The sequence below is a fragment of the Sturnus vulgaris genome, chromosome 18, assembly GCF_052056855.1.
Source record: "Sturnus vulgaris isolate bStuVul1 chromosome 18, bStuVul1.hap1, whole genome shotgun sequence".
Taxonomy (NCBI): domain Eukaryota; kingdom Metazoa; phylum Chordata; class Aves; order Passeriformes; family Sturnidae; genus Sturnus; species Sturnus vulgaris.
The window spans coordinates 8,679,199-8,705,157 of NC_142260.1; the positions used below are offsets into that span (position 1 = coordinate 8,679,199).

The 25,959-nt window shown below is 37.4% G+C and overlaps 1 protein-coding gene across 14 annotated transcripts in view; it reads left to right on the top strand.

The window, feature by feature from the left end:
* The first annotated feature begins 1,714 nt into the window (after window positions 1-1,714).
* Window positions 1,715-25,959, top strand: part of LUZP2 (leucine zipper protein 2) — a 92,397-nt gene continuing 68,152 nt past the window's right edge. For 2 of the 14 annotated variants that reach the window (XR_015807450.1, XM_088175291.1), the window contains exons 1-2: window positions 1,725-2,107; window positions 2,677-2,757. Coding sequence is in view for 12 of the 14 variants with exons in the window: in XM_088175291.1 (XP_088031417.1) it covers window positions 2,696-2,757 (62 nt within the window). In the remaining 2 variants the exon portion in view is untranslated. The other 12 variants (XM_088175292.1, XM_088175295.1, XM_088175288.1 and 9 more) reach the window with 9 other exon arrangements.

Here is a 25,959-nt window from a genome sequence, read left to right on the forward strand (position 1 = left end):
AGGGACTGGGAATGGGATAATGGGAAATGGGAGAGACTGGGAATGGGATAATGGGAACTGGCAGAGAACTGGGAGGGACTGGGAATGGGATAATGGGAAATGGGAAATGGGAAATGGGAAATGGGAAATGGGAGAGACTGGTTGAAGATTAAGTGCCCAGCCCTTAATTATAGAAATTTACCTCTGAAAAGGCAGGTTTTCCTTTTGTCCTACATGCATTTACTGCTGAGCATTGTCTTCACAGTGATGCAGTTGTACCTAATTCAGTATTTAGAGGTGCAATTACTGCAGTCTCTGCTTAGCCTGGCTGTGTATATGCTGTGCTCAAGTCGGTTGAAGGTTGCCATGGGCTGACCTGAGCTGGGAAAGCTTCTTACACGTCCTGTACATTGAGGTCTTGAGGTGTTTGCAGGCTCAAACTGAGCTGAAACAGTCTTTATAGGAGATTCACATCAGAACAGGACTCATGCAATAGTGCTGGTAAGCATGAAAACTTCCTGATTGTTCAATTCTGAACAGGATCACAAATTATGCCAGGAACAGCAATGTTATGTCTGGGTGATGTGTAGCACTGTAGTGGCTGCAGGTTACCTGTACTGAAGTCACTCAACCACTTGTGGAGACATTCTCCCATGCCAGCCTGGTAAAACCCCTTGAGGTGAAACCAAGAAGCAGCAGCAGGCTTCTCTATTCCAGCCCCCACTTCCCAAAGAAAGGGGCAGAGCAGTAATGGAATTAAAAAAATTGTTCCTCGAGTTGCAAAATTTCACAAGGTTACTTAAGACCACTCAGCATTTTTTATTGCTTTGATGCACCAGTGCCTTCCCCTCTGTTCTGCCCTGTATGAGTGCACATAAAGGGAAGGTGAAAGAAGTATTAGCTGCTGATACATGACTATGAAGTGCCTGGTAGACTGGAGAGCTTGGCTTTTTCTAGAAGAGAAAATGACAAGCTAACAGTTCCTTTTATGACCTTTTTACTATGCTATCATAAGTATCCATGGTAACATGACTGTTCATTCAAGCTGGTATGTAGCATCAAAATAACAATAAATACAGATTTAATTTATGTGATTGAACACAATGTGCTGCCAGGTGCTGAAAAAGATACTTGAGTTGGGACACAGAAAGTGAGAAATTAATTATTTTGTTCCTTTTCTGGCTGTGTATATCACCTTTTTTTTTTCTTTTACCTCCCATCATTCACAGTTTGCTGTTGAAGGATGTAATTTGTTATTTTATTTGTATTCACCGTGTGCATATCTTATTAAGGGACAATACTGATTTTAAAAAGTCTTCTATTTCTTACAGACATTGAATTTCTGTATTCTGTGATGGAATACAAAATTACTCCACAACAAACAGCTGATGCGATGTCAAACCAGTTTAAACTAAGGAAATTTTTATTTTATGCTCGTGATGTATAATGTAGTTTCTAGATGCCTTTTGTAAGAACAGAGAAGTCCATAGGTAACCAAATATCTTTCTTGTAATGACCACACTTCCTTCACTTGCAGACAAGTTTTTTTTAATTGGGGTTTTGTGGTATTGTGGAGAAAGATTAGTTCATTTTAAATGTTATACTTTCATATGATTTGCCATCAGATGAACTTGTGTTAAGGTAGACAATTATCTACACACTGAAAACATCTTTAACCAATGCTGATTTATGTAATCCATCATTAAGATCGGGAGATTACAAACACAGGAAACAGGAAAAGGGTATTTATTTATTTGAAGGTCTTGTCCATTGTTTCAGATGATGAAGGGCTTTTAGAGATGTCATTGTTCTAAATCCTATTCTGGAATCTATTTCTTCTCCTACCTTCAACTCGATATGGGTTGAATGAACACCTGATTGAAACAGTAGCTTGCGTGTTCCTGTTTGCAGAAATGACACCGGGCTACACGCAGTGACAGGCTGCTCTGGGCTGGAACAGCTCCTCTCTGTCACCTGCCTTACATCACATAAACTGCAAAATACTGGTGCTGTTTTTACTGCAGCTTTCTCAACACCTTTTTTTTTTTTTTTCCCCTTTCTTCCAGAGAGGATTTCTCAGCCGTGGCCCGCCGTCTCTTTGGAATGAAGCTCCGAGCATCATCACACCGTAATAATCCCGGCTCGGCCGGCCCTAGGGGCGCGTCCTGGCGCAGCCTGCGGGGCGGGCTCTGCCTCCGGGTATCCCTGCGTCCCGATATCCCTGCGTCCCGATATCCCTGCGTCCCGATATCCCTGCCTCCGGGTATCCCTGCGTCCCGATATCCCTGCCTCCCGATATCCCTGCCTCCGGGTATCCCTGCCTCCGGGTATCCCTGCGTCCCGATATCCCTGCGTCCCAATATCCCTGCGTCCCGACATCCCTGCCTCCGGGTATCCCTGCGTCCCGACATCCCTGCCTCCTGGTGTCCCTGCCTCCCGCTATCCCTGCGTCCCGACATCCCTGCCTCCCGATATCCCTGCCTCCTGGTGTCCCTGCCTCCCGATATCCCTGCCTCCCGGTGTCCCTGCCTCCCGGTGTCCCTGCCTCCCGGTATCCCTACCGAGCTCAGATCCCGCTCGGCCTTCCTTTCCTTCCTCACGCCGTCTGTGTGTCTGTGTGTCCGTGTGTCCGTCCGTGTGTCCGTCTGCGCTGTTTCCCGGCTGTGGGGCTGTGCGGGCTCGGTGCTCGGAGCGCAGCAGACCCCGGAGCGCGGCGATGAAATTCATCGCTGCTTGTTACGTGCTGCCTCTGCTTCCTGCGCTGGTCTGGGGCGCTGGGTGAGTACCCACAGCTCAGAGTGCTCCTGCTCTTTCCTTTTACAGCGCTTTGAAGAGAAATAATACAGATTTCAGTTTTTTTCTGGGGTGTTAAGTTTAGAGCAAAGATCGTCTCTGATTCTTGTCTGTCTGCTGCTGATCCACTCGAGATTGAATGCTGTCTTGGTGTTTGGTTTGGTTCTGTTGTTGTTTGTGGGTTTCTGCTTGTTTGCGATTTTTGTTTTGGTTTGATATTTCTGTTTTGTGGGGGGTTTTTTTGGTAGGTCCTGGGTTTTTTTGGTGGGTTTTTTTTTCTTTCGTGGTTTTTTTTTGTTTGTTTTTTGTTTGTTTGTTTGTTTGTTTGTTTTTTATGCTGGGAAAGGTGCTTCTGTATAACTTGACTCACAGCTTGTGGCATGTAACAAGGCAGTGACAAATGTAAGCTTTATATACACAGCAGTTAAACCAGATAGGCTGTTTCATTGTAAGGAAAGGAAAACAGCTGAAACTGAGAATAGCTAACGTTTTCCCTTATAGAGTGCAAAACAATTAAAAACACTTGAACAATCTCATCTCAGTTAGGATTCTATATCAGAATATAGACCCGGGGCTTACAGGTTTTTTTACTGTAAGATATTAAAGTGTTATCTCAATGCCAGTAAATGTTTAAAAAATATCTGCAATCTAGAATAATTTAATTCTGTGAAAGTATGAGTGTGAGGAAAATATGAACAAAATCTATTGCAGCTTAAAAATAAACCTGATCTGACCATGCAGTGTTCTGATAAGATAATGTGTTCTGCTTGCTTGCTCAGAGATAGGATATTGTCTATGCTGTCAGTATAATATGTTCAGCAAAGAAAAGATAAAGCTGAGACACCTTATCCCATTGTCTTGATGTACACAGATGAGAAATTCATGTTGGGTACAGAGCAGATCTATTATGATACTGCTCTCTGTTTAGACTGCTCAACTTCCAGTTCCTCATCAGTAAATCAAGCCCAAATTTTGACTATGGTATTTCTCTGCTGTGTTAGAATAATGACACAGAAATAAGTGCATAATAAATAGTAATGAGTCTATAAAGCATGTTCTTGGAGGATATGTGCACATAAATTTTTCGGGGAAATGTGACCTTTTCCTTTATGCTGTGTCTCCTCCTGTATAATGGGAATCAAAGCAGCCTTTTCCAGAAGCACTGCATGTTTTAAGGATTAATTGTTCACTGAGATGTAAAAAGAAAAGAGAAAAGTATGTGCCTGCTACATAGTCAAAGTAAGCGACAGCAGGAGCTACATACACAGGCAAATAATAACTGAAAATCTCTGAACAGGAAGATGCCTGAATGCAGGGAGAAATCAGGAAATTGCTTCAATTATGCTGTAACTTCCCTACTTTAGAATGGGTTTCTATTGGCACAAGGAGGGAACTTTTTTGGTAACATTTCTGGTTAGGGGTTCCACAGTGCTGGTCCATGTGAGCCATGCTGATGTGCTTTGGAGTCTAGCACTTGCAGGAATACATTGTGGTTCAATTCTCCTCATGTAATAAAAGGGCTAAGGAAACTTTCACTAGCAGTCATGTGAATTGATTTGTATTAAGAATTTTATGCTCATTAAAGAGTGATGCATCCTTGGAAGAAGAGTTAAAATGAGGAGGAAGCACCAAACCAGCTTTTGCAGATGCAGATTTGCAACTTGCATGAGTTTGTGCAGATTAACCTGTTCTGAAAAGAGATATGGAAAGCTTAAAAACTCCTCCAACATTCATGGGAGTAAATGTATCTAGTGTAGAGCCCTAAAAGTGAGTTGTTATCTTCTTGAGCAAATGTTACCAGTATGAGAAATGAAGCATAGCTAATTCTGGATAATTGTAAAAAAAACCTAATAAATTCAAATCCCCCCTCAACTTTTAAAAAATACTTGGAAAGAATATCAAGAAGTTGACATTGGCATGTGGATGCTAATTATGAGAATTATAATTCTGAGGAGTGTGTATATTTTCATAAGAGCACAATGTTGTGGCCTGTGATGGTTTATGTTCTTATGTAATTGAGAAATGAGAATGATAAATGGGAGAAAAATTCCAGTTAAAATTCCACCCGTGTATAGTATGTGTTGCAAAGTGAGTTTTGGTACCAGATTGGTCCCCCCATTACAAAAGGAGGCTGAAACTGTTGTAGAGTTGGAGATTTGTAAAAGTCCTGGTCTACTCTCTTCAGCAGTCACTTGGTTTTTAACTGGCTGTGTAGAAGATGGAGTAATTTTTCAATAGCACATACAGGAAGCTTCAAAAATGCAATGCTGTCAACATGCCATTTACTGGAGAGAGGTTGTGCTTTAATCTCCTTCAGCAGAGGCAGTTCTGGCTCTGGCAGTTAATACTGGTTGTAAACCTATGGCTGATTCCTTGGTTGGACCCAACAAAGAAGGTTTGCAGGACCAGCTTTTCTTGCAAAAAAAGTAGGGTACAATATCTTACCATGTGAAATTGCTTAGCTAAGGCAAGATATTAACTTCTCAGGACAGAGTTTTCCATGGTGAGGATTTATTTTTGTGAAAGTTTGTACTCTATTTCATACATTGGTACTGAAATGAGTGAGCACAGTACTTGTTGGCAGAGGTGGATAACTCATGGATAACTCAGGGATTTCAGGTGGTGATGCCATCTATTTTGCATCATGTCATGGTGAGAGTTTTGGAAGACCTCAGCATGTCTTCAAGCATTAATTTCAAACAAATATGAATTGATGAGTTAAGCTATGTTAAGGCAACGTGTAATCTTTCTTTATTTGATAATATTGTTAAGAAGAGGAAAGTACACAACTATCACCATTATTTCATAATTGTATGTAACTTCTAAACTTGGTCTAAAATCATACTCATTAATCAAATGCCCATAAAATTATAGAAAGTTCATGGTTTTGAAAAGAATGATCTTTTCTGCATTATCGAAACTGGATTTTGGTATGGCTTTGAGACACAATGATAATAAGTCTTAATCATATTTTTCATCAGTTGTAGTGCCAAAGAGGTCATAAGATTTAATTGAAATTGTCTATCCAGTTCAACATGAATGTTTTGATGACATAAGTAAAAATTACTGCTCTAAAATCAGTCTCTCAAAATGCAAAGTGGAACATTCTTGAAGATTAATTTAGCTTGGTAAAAATTACGAAATTTGTGTTTTCCTGTCCACTTCTATATTTCCTTTGACATTTCGATTTGGGCAGATTTAATGTGATAGACTTTATGTGTTGATATTTTTCAAATCATGCTGAAGACAACATAGGGTTTTCTGATGATATCAGAAATGAGTCTTGCTGCCCTGAGAGTTCAGGGGGTAGACACAGTGTACAATTATTCTGTGGCCACTTGCATGCCTTTGTAGCCCCAGACACCTAAACCCAGATTCCTGACTGGATGCTGCTTGTAAAATGGAATCTTACATGGAGGCAGTCACTGGGGTCAGTAACTACGATTTATGATCTTGTCTAGTGACACCTCCCTGCTTTTAATTAAAAGGTCAGCTTTCTGAATAATATTTGAACTTTACTATTGAAATGCTCTATACCAAAATTTTTTGTCTAAACAACAAAAATACAACTCCTTAGAAGAAGCCTGATGGGAAACAGAGCTTTTCTTTCCCTTTTTTTGGTGACAGTGCATTCCTTTCTGTCACATGTGAAATATGACAAAGATACAAGACACTGAATAATTTGATTGCAGTAGAATGCTTAAAAGCAGGAACAAGTCCATAAACCCAACAAGATGCACTTCAATAACAATGGCAATATTTCTACTACAGCAGCTCATTAAATGCATGTAGAAATAACAGGGCTGTAAAAGGCAGAATTTTTTAGTTGTAGAGAAGGAGCTGGTGGTCTTTTTTTTTTCTAGAAGTACAGTTTATTGTCAGTCTTACTACACTGGTGTTCCAAAGCAATCTCTAATACAATGGCTTCAAAATAATGCATCTTCTGTTGTTTGTAGCAGGATAAAAAAGTGTGCTCATTTTAAGTTGGTTAATGAATGTGCAGGTGTTGATCTGGTATATGTCTGTTAGAAGTGATTTAAAAAATTATGAATTTCCTAATTAAGCTTTGATTGAGCTTTCCTTGGATGTATTTTTAAGCTCAACTATTTTCTTTACATTTGTTTGGTTTGGTAATTATTTTTTCAGGGATATGAAAAGAAATTTTCCCTCCTTTCGGATAGAGGTGTATAAATGACTCAGCCTGTGACTTGAGGAAAAGATAAAGAGGAGCATATCTGATGTTACTGTGCTGGCATGGAGTGGGAGAAAGTTGAAAATCCTTGTTTCTAGTTTTTAAGATCTGTTTGGTATTAAGAACACTGGGCTATAATCAGATGTTGATAGTCACTGTTTTTCTTTTAGGCTGATATGAAAGTAGATGGAACCCTCCTTTATGGACTTTGAAGTGAAGTGTGAGGCTCACTGAATGTTCATGCTCTGGCTGTAGCTGTGCCATTGTAACATTCCGTCTGAATCAGCCAGAACTGATCCTCACATGTGAGATCTCAGACTAAGGTCCAGTAGTGTCCCTTCTCTTCCCCACAATTGAAGATTAATTCTGCAGAGTGGTAGCAGACTACTTCTTTAGGAGAAAATATCATCCATTCTTTGCTGTAGGTTCTTAATACGCTTTCTGAATTCTTTCAGAAGTGCAAGGGTAATAAATATTCTTTTTCTCCTGCATAGAGTTCACAATTTTGTTGTCTGAATTTTCTGGGCCCTAAAAGCTTTCTGATTTCAGCATGGATGATGATGCTTGTTTGGTAAATGGCTTGTAAGGATTTATATCTGAGGTACAGACATAGTATTTAGGATGTGACTTGTACTGTATCTGTGAACGATGTGCTTTTGTTGTGGACTGTGTTTAAGCATAAAGGGCGCTTAAACCAATGGCACAACTCCACAATTTCATGGAATGTGTTTGGCTTGATGGCTTTATTTTAAAGACTTATAAGAAAGTGCAAACTGGAAGCCACTTGCACCTTGCTGCCAAAGGAAGGGAGAAAAATGCATTGGCAATATCAACGGTGCTCCATATATCAAAGATCATAAACCTAAATTAAAAATCCAGAAAGAAAGCCTCAGTTTGGCCATAAAAACGAAAAAAAAAAGTCTTTTGTGATGTTGGAATTCTGCTTCTTATGCTATGTATAATGCATTTCTGCCCAGGAGACTTGCCATGGAGTTACTTTTGACATTTTAATGTATTCTTTGTGTTGAGAAAAATGAGAATGCTGACACATTAAATGTGCCTCATTTAATTAATTTACAGTAAGGACAGAAGATAATGATATCTTAATTTAAATTGTAATCCCTTTTTCAGTGGACTCAATATTATTTTCTATATTTAATAGAAAACTGTTCACAGACAGTGTTCCACTCTGCAGGCAAAGAAATCTCATTTATGCCACTTGCCAAAGCAGTGTTTCTTCCCATTGTGTAATTTTGCACAATGGGTGTGCAGTCTGTCTTCCAAGGGTCAGATTGTAAATATTCTCTATTTGGAAGTCAAGTAATATGTTTGTCAGAAAACAAAAAAAATTTCATACTATCCTTAAGTCTTAATATTGTGCAAAGGTTTAAGATGTGCATTGTTACATTTGCTATTTCAAACACATTGGAGAGCAAGTCCCTTTTAGAAATACTGAAGGATAATATTACATTTCATCAAATAGCAGTTTTTAAGTGCTACTATAGTTTTATTTACACTTTTTCTTATTTACTCATCTTACCTTTTACATAATTCTGGGTTTTTTTAATGCTTACTTTTGCTGGTTTTTATCTTAGCAGTATTTTTTGTAGTGTCCCCTCTTAAATTTCTGCTGTATTTGTAAATACAAACAATACTTCAGTCAATCAGTAGAAAAATCAGTACATTAATCCTAAAGCTGAAGAAATAGGTGTGTACAGAATTTCTTGATATCTCACTTGCTGATATTAATAGTTTCTCTGGAAAAAATTAGAGAAATGTCAAAAAATTCTGGTGAGTTTTGTCTTCATGTGCTGTCTTAGGAAGAAAAGACCCATTTGCTGCCAGGCTAGTATATGTTACCCAAAGTGTTGATTTTCCCAACCATTTACATATTCTTGTTATTTATGAATGGTCATATTTGGTCAATTTGTGGTCATTTCCTTGCAGGAAATAAATGGGCTTTCTTTGCATTTGCCAGCTATGAAGGTGGAAGTTGATTGAAAAACAAAGTAAACCTACTTTGGACAGATGGAAACACTTAGAAGATGGAGCATGGATTTACTGAGTCACATGTTATTGTAGAACCACAACCTTTCCCTTTCAGTTGGAGATGGAACTGCAGCAGAATATCTTTCTAATGTCTCCATCTAAAAGTCTTCCAGGCCACACTTCTATCCATGACCCAAATATATGCTCTTGCTTTGACAGCATCCAAACACCTTCTGTGCAACAACAGGGAAACAGGGATTTATGGTGGGGCCCAATCTCTGTAATTTCACCATAGTGAAATCATACATAAACAAATCATCAGTAGTTTTTAGGGGTGTTTATATAACTTGTTTTGGTAGTTGGAGGGAGACAAATTACCTGGTGTACCTGGTAAGCAAGATAGTTTTCTCATGCTTTGTCCTGTTGAATTCTCTATAGGTGATGCAGTTCTTCAGGTGATTCTGTGCTTTTGTTGATATCAATGACCACAGAAGTAGGAGCTGTGACTTTGTACCTCAGAATTGCTTGGTGAACCAAGAGTAGCAACAAGCCCAGCAATTACACTATGCCCACCATACATATGTCATCCTCATCATGTTTGAAGGATTTTGCAGCCATGTGTTTGTTTCAGGCTAGTCTGGGACAATAAACACGGGGAAAAACCCAGAGATTTTACTGAAATGTGGAAGAGAAAAGAAAAAAATATGTGGAAAAATTGAGCTGACAAGACTGAAAAGCAGCAGCTGTGCTCTAGGTAGCATTAGATTGTTAAGGAAGTTTCTTCCTCCTGAGGCAGAGCAATGAAATGTGTGCTTGATGTGCAAAGAGAAACTGTCTCTCTTGAAAATGGAGAAATAAAATTAATTTTTATACTGCTTCACTTAGGTTTTTTTGTTAAGAAGTATTTTTCAGTATGGGGTGAAACTCAGCAAGAGTGCAAATCAGCACACTGTGTTTAGGTGTTTAGTAGCTGAACCTTTGAGATGCTATGCTGAAACTAATCAGTTGATAATTAATTGTTGTTTTTAGTGCCAAAATGTCCAAAATAGCCACTGTGTTCTTACTACTTATCAATGGCTGGCATCGTCATCAGTCCTGCTGTACTTCTACCCCTCTGTTCTATGGAGAGCTCAGAAGCTCTTGGTATTTCCTCCTCTGAAAATAGGTGCTGTTGATTTTTTGTTGGTTTTGCTTTTTTGGGGGAGTGGGGGCGTAGTTGTTTTTGTTGTTGTGTTTTGGGGTTCTTTCGTTGAGTTTTTTTTTCTTTAGAGGAGGTTGTGATGTTTCTGACTTTGGGGGTTTCTTTGGAGAGAGTTTATTTTGCTGTGTAGAGGGAGGGTTTGCTGTCTAGAGGATTTTTGTTGGTAGAGGAATTCTTATTTAATGAATGGCTAACAAATATAATGATCCCTGAAAGCTGATTTTTCCCCCTTCCTTCTCTACATAGGTATTAATACAAGTGGTTTATGGAAGTAATGTAGTTCTGTGAAAATATGTTTGTGAGTTAGTTTAAGGCAGAAAGTATTTAAAGGTCTCACTGAAAGCTTGAGCAACTTGACTCCTTGAGTTGTTGAAATTATGCCAGAAAAAATCATTCATGTACTGGGGTTATTCTGGTACATAAGAAGGACTGGAAGTGTTCAGCAGTTCCTCTGCTGGGATTCTCTGCTGGCATCTGCTGTTTCTTCAGTTTCTATGTATAATTTCATTTTGTTTGTCTTCACATTAGGTTTAATCTTACTGTAAAAATACGCTATAAATGTAAAATGTGCTTAAGCTTTCAAATTCATGTATAAGAAACAACAGAAAGCAAGCCAGCTAGTTTTGCATTCACATGTTTCATGCTCTGTTATTTTCTGTATCTCCTCTCTGTTATTTTCTGTACCTCCTCTCAGCAAACTATGTCGCATAGAGTTACATAAGGACTGAAGTAATTTTAATCTCTTGAGAGAATAACAAGTACAAGAAAAACATCAAATAATATAGAAAACAAGAATTCAAACAATGTGGGATGTATTCCCAACTCTGCATTTTTTTTTCCTAGGAGATGTTATTTTTTATTTATTTCTTCTCGCTGTTCTTTAGAGTATGTTCATGAAAAATGCTTGAGGATTCAGCTGTAGTAATAAATTAGACAAAATGCTTCATGTAGGAGAGGACAACTCTGTTGTAGTGGTAAAATGTGAACTAGCAGACCAGTTGAAAATTGAATTATAAAAGTATCTAAAAGATAACAAGTTAATTGTGGGACTAAAAACAAGCTGCTTTTTGGTTTGGGGTTAATCTGAAATCTCTATATTCTATTGCAGAAAACTAGTAGTTTCAGGTTGAGAATCCATTCCCTGCACTTTTAGAATACATTTGGTTTGAAATAAAATTAAGAACTTAATGCACCTGAGCAGAATGGTCAGTCATTCTCTCCAAACAGAATGAAGTAAGAAAGCACTGTCACCCCCCTTGCACAAAGCTCAGCAAGCAGTTTGAGGCCTGTAATGGTTTTTATACTAATGTATTTGTAAGACCTTCATAAAAATAGTATTTTGAGTTGGTGGAATTACTGCTATATATTGTTTTATTGAGCCCTAAAAGTTAGATCTTATTTTATACTCTAGAAATTGTTCAAAAATTCAGTTTTGGAACACAAAGTGATCTTGGTTAAATATGAAAAGTGAAGTTGGACCCTTTTTATAATTAATGTTAGTAGGGAATTAAATTTTTCATTTTCATTTTATATACAGTTCAGTACCACTTTTTCTTGTTTCTCTCAAATTAGAAAATATACTTATCTGATGTACAAATATTTTCCTTTTCTTTTTCCTTTTTTTCCTCAATGAGCAATTAAAAAATTAAATTTTAAGTTAGATGCATCAAACATCTTAAACTCTTGGCCATAGGTCTGTACCCTACAGAAAAGCACTCAACCAGCTTATCTAGAAGCTGAAGCCAATTTTGAATCTGCAAAATAGCCAGGATTTTGTTATTTAGGCTGAGCTAAACCACCAACTTTAAGCAATTTTAGTTCATAAACTATTAAGGAGGGAGGAAAAAATACCACAGACAAACCAAAGCCACACAAAAACAAACCCAAAGGCAAAAAACCCCATCAAACTCAAGCAGAGGAATTAATAAAAGCTAGATTGTTCTGTCTTGGAGTATTTTGAGATGCCAACTAAATTTCCTTGTCAATTTTAAGATATAAACTAATTTTTCAAGTGCAGTATTAAAAATATTGTGGTCTGACTGGTGATTTGAAATGTCTCATCTTTTGGAAAGGCCTCTTTCTTTACCTTACTAAGTGTTTTTCCAACCCAGAACAACTCGGATTTTATGACAGTACTTTAGTAACCGATTGTAGCATATCAAGCACATTGATTAGGATCACATATATTTCTTTGTATTTACTAAATGGTTTTTTGATTGCATGTACATGTATTGTTTTCCAGCTCTTCATGTCTATGGTTCATTTTTCTGGTAATTTTATTTCTTGGCCCAAAAGAAGAGTGTTCAATGTGTTTCCAAGTTTTCTGGCAATAGAAAGGTGCAACTGAGAAGGATGTACTGATGGAAGAAAACATTAGGAAAATAACATGAGATCCTCTCTACTTGTGGAATTTCTTGTGCTCAAGATTTTGCTTCCTGTATGAGGGTGGGCAGGGTGGGTTAGTGAAGAGTGAAGATTTCAAAGTAAACGATTTGCAAATCATTGCCTGGCAAGCCATCTGTCCCTGCTCTGGGGACCAAGATCTTCAGACTGTGTGACTCTGTAGAGCTAAATGCAGACACTCAAAATAGCCAAGGATAGCAGAGCTTTCAGCAGAATTGGTTTAGATCTGTGCAGTAGCTGCACAGGTTTTATCTTTGCCTACCAATGTAAGCAGACCTTTAAATTTAGTTGAAGAAAAGTTGTCAGGAGAGAGCTGGGTATTCTGGCCTGTCTTGATTGAACAAGAAAAGCCCTATTACAGTTATTTCTGGAGGAAGGTGGGACAGTAGAAATATCTTATAACTTTGCATCACATGTATCATAAGATTGTGCAACTATAAGGAAATACCTTATTGTAAACAAAAAACCAAAAAACAAACAACCCAGCCTGCTTGTTCACTTTGCACATGTCAAATGTTTTTTCTTGTCTTCGTTCTGATGGAGGCTCCTAGGGGTTACAGGAATTGTGCTCTGTGTTTTAATAAATAAAATTGCATCCTGGTACTAACAATGCTACATAGAGAGGTGACAGTGCTCTGCATACAAATGACTCTCCAGTAGACAAGAAAGTGAATATCCCTGAAATGGTCAAGGAAACTGTAGAGGAATCCATACAGTCTGCCTATTCAATGCTGCTCTGTAGTAAGAATGAATAATGCTAGAATTTGGCATGATCAACGAGGTTCCTAAATGATGTGCTAATTAGGAAAGCAGACAAAACAAGAACTGTACAAGCAAAATGTAATTTTAAACAAAAACACCAGTTGTATGAGTTGATACTAATGTGGAGGTTTTTTTCTTTAAAGAAATCTGCACTGGGTTTATATGCCATTTAGTTTTTTAAAACTTATTATTCCTTGGCAGGCATTCTCTAAGGAAGAGATAATCTGCTATTTCATTGGTTAGAGTGAGAAATCTGTGTGGTGAGATTAACAAATATGCCTGCAATTAAGTAAAAGAGAAAGAGGTTTGTGTGGTAAAATAAAATAGGAAATAAAAAATAGTACTTTGCTCATTTTTGCTCTTACTGATCTCAGTGGAATTGTCCTTACCTACAGGGATCTACATCTCTTTATTTAGTACCTGCAATTATAGACATGCAGTATTATGTGAAAAAGCACTAGAATAAGACATAATATTTCTAGTACAGATTCAATGAAGCAGAGATTCCCAAAATAGGTTTTTTCACCTGGTATGCAATAGCCCAATCCACACACAGAGCTGAGGTATGGATTTATTTACAGTTCTGCACAGAAAGGGGGGCTGGATGGCAAATCCACAAAGTCAGCACAAAAACTACCAAAACTTTTCACTGTTTATACGTTTTAATAAACAAAAGCATCAATGTTCATTGCATACAAGTTACCTAGTTCTTTTGATAATTTATATTCTCTCTTCTATTGATCAGTATTTCTCTCACTTCTTATGCTAATGAGTCTGCACGGTCTTTCTCTTTCAAGTTGGTTGGTTTCTTGGCTCCGTGGTTGTGATCTTTCCTTTCCAGAATTACCTTTTACCCAGCTGGAACTGATTCAGCACAGTTGCTGAATTGTCCTTACTAGTTTCTTCTTTATCTTGGGGGTTCTGCCAAATGTCCTTCTGGCCTGCACATTCTGCATTCTTTGTGTCCACTATCAGGGGTGCATCCTTCTTCCCAAGCTTTGTTAACCTCCCCCTAGGTCTGTGATAATTGGAGAGTGTCCAGCCCTAAATGGTAGCAGAGTAATTCTGCCAACAAATAATTTGCTTTTCTAACACCTGGACCTCACTTAGATCTTGGGAGCTGCTCTCTGTCCCATGGATTAAATCTCCCTTCTTGTTGATGAGGCTTGAAAAGTATAAAAAGAACAAATACAAAATCATCCTTTTTTGAGAAAATTTCACGCCAACCAAATTTTGCAACAAGAGGAATGTCTTTACAAGTACAAATCACAGCTGAAAGAATGCAATGTAAACACCAATTCACAATGCTTGCACATCCATTTTTCCTTTTATATTTTAATCTTTACAGGGGAATAGATTCACAGAACTGTGCAGTAGGTAGGACTATAAATCACATAAGGCCTAGAAAGAGCATTCTCAGAAATGCTCAAAATTTCAAAATCTGTTTTGAGATGACTGTAAAGCAGTATCAATACCTCCATTGCTCCTAGGTTATATAGCCACTACCCATAAAAGCTCAAACCATCTCCTGTGCAAAAGGCACTTAAGTATCACTAAAGTTGGACCACAGAATCTCTTTCTGGGAAGATTCTGAGGCTTGTGAAGGCACAGTTTCCCTAGTACAGAAATGTGTTTTCTCAAAGATAAAGTTGGATGTGTATAAATTCCAGATTTTTGCTGGTGTAGAGGGTTTCTCTGAGTACCTTAAACTGAGAAAACTATACTGAGCAAGGAGCTGTGCTGGTTCAGATACAATACCTTATTTCACCTGGATATCTTCTACAACAACAACACAGGTAATCTGTGCTTCCAGAAATCTTGCCCAGATTGTCTTTATCTCCTTTCCCCTTATTTGTCTCAATTTTCCCATCTCATATAAAATCTCAGTAATTATTAATATGGATGTCAGGTTTCAGGTAGGTACAACTGTGCCATTGATGTAATTTCTTTTATTTCACTTTATGACCTCAGTGAAGTAGCTGTTTCCTTAGATATTAGTATAGCATCTTGGGAAACCTTGATCCTTGTCATACAGGATTTTCATATACAGTAGTACAGTAATATTAGAGGTAGAGACACAGAATAGCTGCAAATAGAACTCGATAATTATAAACATTCCAGTTGCTTGACAATTAATTTTCTTATTGAGGGTTCTCATGGCTGTGGTTTGCAAGCATTTTTTTGTTGCTGGTTTGGAGTGGTTGTTTTCTTTTTTAAACTAGCACCCAATTAAAAATGAAGGCACTTTTAATGGTTTGGTTTTTTAAGTTGTTATAATAAGGTAGTGCCCTCTAAAGAAAAGTAATAGAAATGTTAGTTTATTAAAACAGTCTCCCCTATAATTTTAGGGAGATACAAATCCTGAAAATTTAGGAATGTCATTCAGTACATGGACTTTTATGGCCACGGTTACAAATTAGTAATCTTCCTCAATGTAATTATTTTAGAAGTCAATGGCCTTTCACAACAAGGAAACTGCCATTTTTATACATCCTTTATGAAAGAGTTCTTATCTAGTGGAGCTGTTATTGTACCATCAGCTTTTGAAGGCTGCTAATCCTAAAACGTTATTGAAATATTCTTCATTTACCAAGAACTTCATTCTAAAAAGCACAATTCATTCTTTTTTATCACACTTGATCAGCTTCTTTTAGTAAATATGGTAGTCCAGTTGATACCAAGATAACCAGTTCCTATCCTCAGCTCTGTTATGGACCTGCTACATAATCTTGAGCAAGTTACTGCACTTGCATGTTCCTCTGTAAGCCTCTTGTCACTTGTGTGGTTTATCTGTTAAACAGTGTAGGGCAGAAATAATTCTGAATAATTCAGAATAATTTCCATGGTATATGGAGTTGAGCCTTTCTTATAAGTGCCTAAAGAATATATGAGTTTTAAGTTTTTCACAATAAATTATGATGGAGACTTTATCTTGTTTTTACTGAGTGTGTTAGAAATAGTTCTCTTTCCCTTGTTTACCTGCAAAACTTGATTATCAGAAAAACAAAATCAGAAATTAATAGCTTTAATCTCTAAGGTTTGGAAATAACAATACATTTATCACTGAGGCACTTTATTCCATTGAAGATTGTGCCACCATTCTCCAATTAGATTTTCGTTATCTTTGAAAAATTATAAACTTTGTTTATCTTAAATCATAGACTAGATGAGACAAATATATTCAGTGTACTCCTAGTGTTATATATATATATATATGTCTTCAATGAATACATTTCCTGAAAAATCTCTTGAGTTCTAGCTAGTGCTTTTTTAAAGTTCAAACTGGTTGGTCATTAAGACTAATGCAATTGTATTAGTGGGAAGTAGTTAATTGTGGTACTTCATTAATAACAAAATTGACTAGACTTTACATAGCTTTTAAAATGATGTGACTTCTTTATGGATTTGTCCTGATTAAGTTCCACCCCTATTTTTCTGAGATCTAAATGCTTAAGTACTACAGGTAATGCTTTCTCCCAAAACAATAAAATATCAGGCAGTAACCATTATACAAAATACATGTAGTTTTGCAGGTGTACAATAATAAACTCTTCTCAGACTCAAGGTTTGTTCTATTCATTCTAGTGCATACTCTATGCTGCCTGCATCAAATTATTTATACCAAAATTCCTTCAAAAAAGTTATCAGTGACTGACTGAAAGTTCTTGTTTACTGAGATGCTCTCTGATGTGTATTGGCTCTTTTTTTGGGATGTCATTAGTCAACCTCTCCTTAAGCACAGCAAGACTGCAAAGTCTTTGGTCATTTTGTTCTTGATGTTCTTGCATGAGAGTAGAGGGAAATAACATATACAACCAATACACCATGACAGTGAAGACTCCAAGTCTGTGCTACCTGTCATTTAAGTGACTGAAAAGTTCTGCTGAATATAGTTAAAACAAAATCCATTCAGCACAAACAGAAGTTTTTTGTGTTTCATGAGCAAGACAATAATAGGGAGCTTCAAAAAACCCACAAAAATACTTCATATTGCTGAAATGATGCAGTGTCAGTGAGATTACCCAAAACAGCAGTTATTTGCTAATGCAAATAAAAGTTTGCATTTGCATCCTGAAACACTGAAAGCTTCAACGAAGTTTGGAAGTTATGACTGATGCTCTGAGAAGCAGAGGTAAAGAATGAAAAGAGCAGATCAAGGTAGGAGCTCAGAATGTGGATTTATTGAAGGGAGAAATCTCCTAAATTTCCATCAGAAGAATGAGTTATCTAGAATTTTTATATGTTCTATATATATAGATATGACATTTAGGCATAATGGCTATTTTAGCATATGTAATATCAACTTTGAAAAAAGCATCAACTCTATTTTTTTTGTAAATGCTTATTAGTCTCTGGAAAACATAATTTTCTAGGTGAAATCCAACAGTGCTTTAGTCACTTCTGCAAATTATAATGGTCTTTCTTATTTCTGGACATGCTAGGTATGAAACAGCTTACAGAACAAGCAAATTAGAACTTGTGAATACTCTACATGCTGGATCTCCTCCAAAGATCCAGCTTCCTTAATTTCAGCTTATGTTTGAGCACCTCTTCTTACAGAAATGGCTTAGCATCTGCTATAGGACATGATGCATGATACAATTTTCCTGTGGGTGCTATGAAATGGAGAGGAAGCTTTGGGACATTTTTCAAGCATATTAGCATTTTCCCAGTGCCTGCAGTTTTGTCCTGATCCACTTGAAAGCTGGAATCACCATCATTTTATGCAAGTTTTGAAAAAGCCCACAAAATCCTAGTAATTTCAGTGTCAGGTAGAGGTGATGTAGGAGAAAGGTTTCATGTGCAGTTAGAGTTTATCTTACATTGATTTAGTTTACTTTGAAAGGAATGAAGGACTGATCTGTTTGGAAGATATTTTCATTAGTAAGAAAGGCTTATCCAGTGCATAGCAACAATAATGAATAATTATTGCAAGGCCAATTATTGACTGAGTGGATGAAAATTCTGCATTTCACATTAACTGAATACCACCATCTAGATGATAATGCCCAGATAATAATTTAGAGATAAGGTTTAATTTAGATAATTTACAGCCAATTTTATTAAAGCTGCATAGTTGAAGTTTCTAAACATAAATGGATTTTTCTAAGGTTTCTTACTTACTAGTAATCTAGTCAACAGAGGAATAGGTGCAGATCCTTGCTAATTATATGGTCACATAAGTAAAATACTAGTGAGGGGTATTATATTTCTCATTTCAAACTGAAAACAGCATTTACACCCCTTCTAATTGTTCAGAAATCTGTAAAGCTACAGTTAGTAGAGCAGTGTGTGTATTGCATGCAGTGCTGTAATGATTAATTTTTCCTCTCCATTATCTGCCAATTCAAATTAACAGGCTGTTAATCTATCATCTATTATATGTAGTGCGATGGAACAATCTCTTAATCTGAACACCTACCACGGTGTCAGCCCAAATATCCCTCAACTGATTTAATTAGCAAAGCTCCATGCTGATCACTTTTCGATTAAACTTTGAGATTGTGTGAGGAAAAAAGGAATCTCTTTACAAAACAAAAAATTAGAATTAGGCCTGTGATAACAGTAATTTACATGGCTGTTTTAGGAAATGTATTCAACTCTAGGTGTGTAACATTTATAGATTTTAGTAAGCTTTCCCATACTAAATTGCACTTTTCTTGCATATTTATTAGTAGAAAAGGAAATTAGATATTGGGGAAAAAATCCTTACTCTGAGGGTGCTGAGGCACTGGAAAGAGTTGCAAAGAGAAGGCTGTGGATGCCCCATGCCTGGAAAGGAAATCTTCAGTCAGGTGAGATTAACACATTTACAGCCTTCTTGCCTTGATACCTTTATGTCCTGGTTTAGGAATAAAACTCCTCAATTCAATGCCCCTACTGAGATTCTCCCTTACCCAACACCATTTCCTCACTCCCCCTTTCCACTCCAGTGGGATGGATTGGGGCAAAAAAAGGTGAGAATCAGAGGTTGAAATAAGACCAATTTATAAGAAAATATATAAGATGTAAGAAAAGGAGTAATAAAGCAACAATATTAGTAGCAAAAGGTGTAAGACAAAGAAACTATTTACATGGAAAGACCACTAAATATCATGACTGGCTGTCCACCACTCTGCTTTCCCTGGAACAGAAGGCATGTCCTTCTTCTGGGAAGCAAGAGTCTCTTCCCATGCCCCTGGCAATGACATGAGGTGCCATGAAATAACTCCCAGGCCTTAGCCTGTTTGTTGTTTAGCTAGCTTGGTTTTTTGTTAGCTTAACAAGAAGTTTCTTTTTTCCTCTTTCTCTGGCCTGGAGAGACTGCAGCAGCAATTGTTCAGCCAGCTTTTGTTTTTTCTTGAGCTGTTAGGCTTGTTTGTGGTCCAAGACCAGGCAGCACCCGAGAGATGGTCCCTGGGGACCTGCAGGGAGCCTTGGCAACTGCTCTGCCCAGCCCCAGACCTCAGGAAAAGTTGAACCAACTAGAGAAAGGACACCAAAACCCACCAGCTTCATCTACCCTGAGGAGGAGACCAATGCCAGAGGTTCAAAAGTTCCCCATCTGTTTGCCCAAGCTGCTGCATTAACTTTTTTCCTTGCTGAGACAAAAGCAGGGCACCATTTTGTTCCCCCTAGCCACTTTGTTTCTTCCCCTGACATTTTGGGGCTTTTTTGTTCTGCTGTGATTGGGTGTGTGGGGAGTGGGAGGTGTGGTTCTGACTTAATTGATGTAAGATGTATCCTTTCCTAATTTATAACAGGATGTCAGGATATTCTGATTGACTTTGGTTGTTTCCTATGTAAGTGACACCAAGCAGTTTAAATATAGCCTTGGCTCAGTTTGATGGTGTGCTTCAGCTCAGTAATGTGCTTGATGAGCATTCTAGGAAAGGATCACAGTTATAGCTCCAGATAAAATTAGCATATCTTTGCTTCCCTGGGAGGAGGGAGTAGCAGCAGGATAATGTTATCTTGTTGGTTTTGTGGTGTAAGGCTTGGTCTGATAAAGGCTGCCATTGGCCAAAATGTCAAAGAAGAAATACTGGAGTAATGTAAAAATGTCCCTGTATGTCCTACTTTTTGTGACTTGTGGGAAGTGTTAGGTCAACCAGCCTAGCAGCCATTTTGAAACATGTATGAGGATGTAGACTATTGTCTCTAGGAAAAAATATTTAGAGATATCTATGCACAATCTTGCCTTTCAAAATCACCAGCACCACCTTTTGGGTGCTCTCAGTTTCGTTGCTGGTTTTGGTTCCGACCCTTTATTTTCCTGTGTTCCATCTCTATAGGTCTTTTGGACAAATGTTTTTTTAACTTGAGCTCATACTTTTAAAGGACTGAAAAAGGGAAGAGAAACTTGAAGAAATTAAAGTCTAATTCTAGCTATGTGTATCTGCAGTTTATTTGTCTACATACATGTTAATTTGACTCTGCTGTGAGATTAATAATATAAAGTGCTGTTTTTCAAATGTTGAAAATTCTATTTCTCCATTCAGAGCCACACAGACCTGGGTACTTTAGCAGATTCTTTAGCAGAACTGATGACATTTGCTTTGAGTTAACTGATAGTTCTGCAAAAACAGTGTAAGTGTTAAATTTACAAGCAAGTCTTACAAGGAGTCAGGAATCTTTCTTCAAAATAATTTTTATCCACTTTTTTTGTTGTAATTTCCATATAGTTGCTGATCTATATTCCTGCTAGTGAGTAAAAACTGATTCTTGCCAAAGGGCTTAAATAATGCCAAATCTCATTTCAGTCAGCTTTAATAAAGGTGAGTTGTATGTTGCACTTGTCAGATGCAGCTTTTAATACAGCATCTGATGACTGTCAATTATGATTACCCCCTGAGAAGGGTCCTGTTGGGCACTCACCTGAATCCTGAAGCAGTTGCCTTCCCTAGGCACTGGAATGGGCTGCCCAGAGTCACCACTCCAGAGGTGTCCAAAAAAAGACTGGACATGGCACCAGTGCCATGGTTAATTGGTAAGGTGATGTTAGATTATAGGCTGGACTTGATGATCTTGAAGGTCTTTTTCAATCTAGTTAATTGAGTGATTCTGGGAAGTCTAAAAGTGAAGATATATCCAGTTTTGTTGAGAATTTTTGTTGTGAGAGTTCTTGAATAATCAAAGCGATTCATGATTAGATCACTGTATTTACAAATTTACCCTTTTTCACTTGAATTGAACTTTGTTGGTTTAAATTACACAAGTTCTCAATGTAGAAATTGAGGTGACCAAAACAAATGGCCTGATCTGAGGGTTTGTTGGTTATCACATGGGTGCAGAGTTGAATTTCACTGTATTCAAATATATGGGTACTGTTCTTGGACACAATGCAGTCAGAGCTGGATATCAGAAATAATACTGCCCAGAACAGAAACCTTTGAGACCTAATTGTTAATTACTCTGTCTTGCATCTTCATTGCTATTAAAAAAAAAAAAAATCTTCTAATAGTGTTGTAGCTCGTTCCTGAAGGCAGGGTAACTGACATTCTTACTAATGTATCCCTTGGGGCAGATCAGAGTGAAAGAGCACTGAATGACAATTTTATACATACATATATATATATATATATATATATATATATATATATATATGTGTATAAATATACAATTTGGTTGCAATGGGAAGGAGATTGTAACCATTTTGGTTATTATTATATATAGTAATATAGCAGTATAAAAGTATAACGATATCATTTAAGAAAATGTCTAAGAAAAAGAAAAAGAAAGTCTAAGAGTAGATGGTGGGGAGAAAAGGTATCACTACCTGTGGATCCAGTAAGAAAACCTGATTGCTGCAATTTCAATATCTGTTGTTAAAAGTGATATTCACTGTCTTGATCAGGGGTGGGGGAAGCCCATGAAACAAAGATTTCAGTGTGTGAAGGTGGGAATGCCCAGCTCCCTCCCCAGTGGGAGTTTTACACTGTGCATCATGCAGAGTCCTCTGGAGGAAGGCCCCAGAAATAATTACAGGGGTAATTTGATTGCCACTGGTGCTTGCTGGTGACATCTGTCCCAAAACTTGGGGTAATATGTCCATAAACAGTGGCTTCCTTTCCACAGTTTGCCACAGTGGAAATTTTTGTCCAGATGCATGAACCAGGATGTGCTAACCAGATCTCACCTCTGCCAGGCCTGCAATTAGAACTTTCCTGTTGTGAATTCCTCATTTCTGTGCTTATCCGAAGTTTCTGCTGTAGTGGCTTTTCTTGTGGCAAGTTCCTTCTGTGTCTTTGACACAAACAGTTCTGAGGGTTTGATTTGATTTGTGACTCACTGTGGTGTATTGGCAGTTGGCTTTTTGTCTCCAGCTCTCTGCACAGTGTGTCACAGAAGATAATAAGAAGGAAAAGAGAAGTGCATGCATAATTTATATTAAATTAAATTTTCAAGTTCTGGAAATCTCCTTGTTTCTGCAAATTGCTAATTATCAGGCAATAGAACAAAACATGTGTCAGCTGAATACCCATGGGGCAGCCTGGGATGGACAGATGACCATTCAATGCTCAAACATTTCTGGGGGAAAGAGGGTGGTTGTTCAAAGTGATTGCTAAAACTCTATGTTACCACCAGCATGTAATTTTTTTAAAACAAAAGCCCAACAGATCAATAACAAAAAGAGACCATCAGGACTAACACACATTTTTCTGTTGTTTAGAAATGAATGGAAGTGATGGCCTTTGAACCAAACCTTCCATGTAAATAATGCTAAATTTGGAAGGTCCATAATTTTGGCATATAGATTTTCCTGTAAATCTATATGAGTTTTGCTGCATTACCTCTATTGGAGCTAACTTGTTTTTGATCATAGGATGGTTTGGATTAGTAGGGGACTTCAATTCCAATCCCCTGCCATGGCTAGGGAAACCTTCCACTAGGCCAGGATACTCAAAACTCTATTCAGCTGGCCTTGAACTTAGGTTTTGATAACATCCAGTTATCTAGTTGTTTCATGAAATTCAAGTCACTCTCATCATTTCTAGTTACTGAAAGTATCATTTAATGTAGAATAATTTTCTTTTTTCATGAGTCTGTCATATTTTGTGAGCTGTCAATTGCTGAAGTAGACAATACTGATATTGGACAAGACATTTAATTTGCTTTCCTAAGTTTCTCTGCTCAAGTGTGTATTCAAAGTCCATTGGTTAACCTCAAGATCTTGAATCTCCTAGTAAAATACAACTGTTCTGCAAATTTGATATTTGCTCCCCCCCTTTTGGAACCAGAGGTACTGCATGAAAGAAAAAAATAAAGTTGCAAAAGGAAAAATTCACTGTTTGGTCTTTCTCGAAATAACAATTTTAAATTAAAAAGTATGTTGCATTAGCATTAATTGTAAAGTTCTTCTGAAATGAAATGTTGGAGCTAGATCTGTGTTTCATTTAACCTCAAGCAATATGAATTGGATTTATTTCACTGGGGATTTTATAAAAACTTTAAAATACAACATTTCATTCCAAGTAAAAGTTCCATTTTGAAAAGGGTAGAATGCTTTTACTCATCCATTAATTAATAACTAGGTTTGATTCCACTGAGCCTATTTGTCAGTTCTAGTTTATACTGTGGGGTTTAAGTGAAAAGAAATTATAGAATGAGTTAAACTTCATGATTCAAAGAATTCTACTCCACAGTATTGGCCTGGTTGGGGGGAACCTGTGTCATGCAGGGGGTTGATGCCCCAAAGAGAGGCTGGAAATAAACCCCCATAGAGTGGTGTCCATGGGGCAGGTATTTGTTTATTGCAGCACTAAGGTAAGGGGGATATTTCCTCCTAACTCAGCCACCTCTGTGGAGTGCTGTGGTATATTTACACAGTAAGAATTGTTAAGTGTTCCTGTGTCAATATAACATTGTCATATACACACCAGAACTAATGTACATAGTATTGATCTCGTGGTTATTAGATAGTTCTGCACTGCACTTGGGCTTCCCCAGCTCAGGGGTCGTTGGGGGTCTTTGATGAGGGCTTCCAAAATCTTTTTCACATCTGAACTTTTCAATTTTGTCTTCAGAGCATGTGCAGTCATGGGGGTCCTTGGTCTGTCTGGTACTAACCAGTCTAAATTGTTTGTTTTGTGGCTAATTGGCTTTACATTTGCCCATTTCTCCTTAGTACTACTTATCTATCTCTGAAACGATCTATCTGGTGAATTTGTCATTTTTTTTCTTTTGTCTATACGGTGTTAAGCAAGTAGTTAGCCATACACTAGCCATCACATTATCTAAACAGTTGTTTTTATCAAGTTATACAGGTAGAAAAAAAACATGATTAGAGTTATATAAGTATAAACAGCTACAGGTTATGTATAAAAATATTCAGGTTATATAAGTGTAGAAAGTTATGATTCAGGTTATATTGATGTTTTATAACTCAAGTTATATAAACACCTTGTAACTTTGACCTGAGTTATATAGGCACCAGGGTTAACACCACACCTCCATGTGAGCATGGTGTCTCTGCCACGCTCATCTTACAGCAGTTATTTATACATTTACAAGTTTGCCATCTGCCCTGTTTGTTTGTTTATCTAAAAGTTACAGTCTTTAGGGGTTGGGATCTTCCATAACTTGTGGTTTTCTTAGCTTACAGTTACAAACATGGCACACTATTCTTATCTAATACATTCATCACACCTATTTTGCTTATGCTAACTAGCTTGTATTCTTACACACTTCATTGCTATATGTGGTTACTGTGTTAGAGAGAGAGGAAACGAGACAGCAAGAACAGCAACACACATGGACTTCTTTAGGGAAAAAAGGATGACTTTATTAACAATCAGCCTGTATTTAAAGCATATTATGGAGAGCTAAGACACTACAATGGCTCATTTGATAATTGGGAAAAACATCCGTGAGACTGTACTTTAGAATGTGTCTCACATAAAAACACTAGGTGTTGATCTTTATTGTGAATTTTATTTTGTTTTTCACTGGATTCCATTCTGTTTTGACCGGATTATTATCCTGGGAGAATTTCTCCTCAGCTGAAACTAGAACCAGCTTATCAGCCTGGGAATGAAGCTGAAAAGCTCCAGCCTGAAATATTTTTCAGGTTGTAATTTTGCTAGCTTTCTAACAGTGTGTCCACAGCTATATCAGTTGTACTTCATCCGTAATTATATATTATGCTCCAACTCTTTTATTACATTTTCCTGTCCTTTGTGACAGCTCTTCTATTAGTCATAAATCAGCAGTTAGTAGGCGTTCTTCCTTATTGCTTCTCTCACGCAGGTTGAGCCCTTGTCGTGCAGAAGAAGTGGTTAACCAAACCCATTCGCTCCCATTCCTTTCCCTTATCATCTTAGTCCACTTGGTTTTTTGTTTTTCTCCAAGAGCAGTTAGCATTAGGCATAGCATCTACTATTTGCTTATCATTGTATGTTCCTTGTTTTGTAAAAGTAGTTGCAATCTAGCACAGCTGCTAACACTGCTAACACCTAACATTTATTAATCTATACTCTATACCAAGGTGCTTGTTTTAAAGGAGTCCTGTGTTTCCTAGGGATAGAATACAATAACATTTTGGGTTACCCATGACACCTCAGATTACTGATGTCTCAAAACTTCATACTTCCAAAGTTTTGCTTTCTTTTTTGTATGGTATATGTTTAAGGTAAGAAAAATCTTACACTGTCAGGCGTGC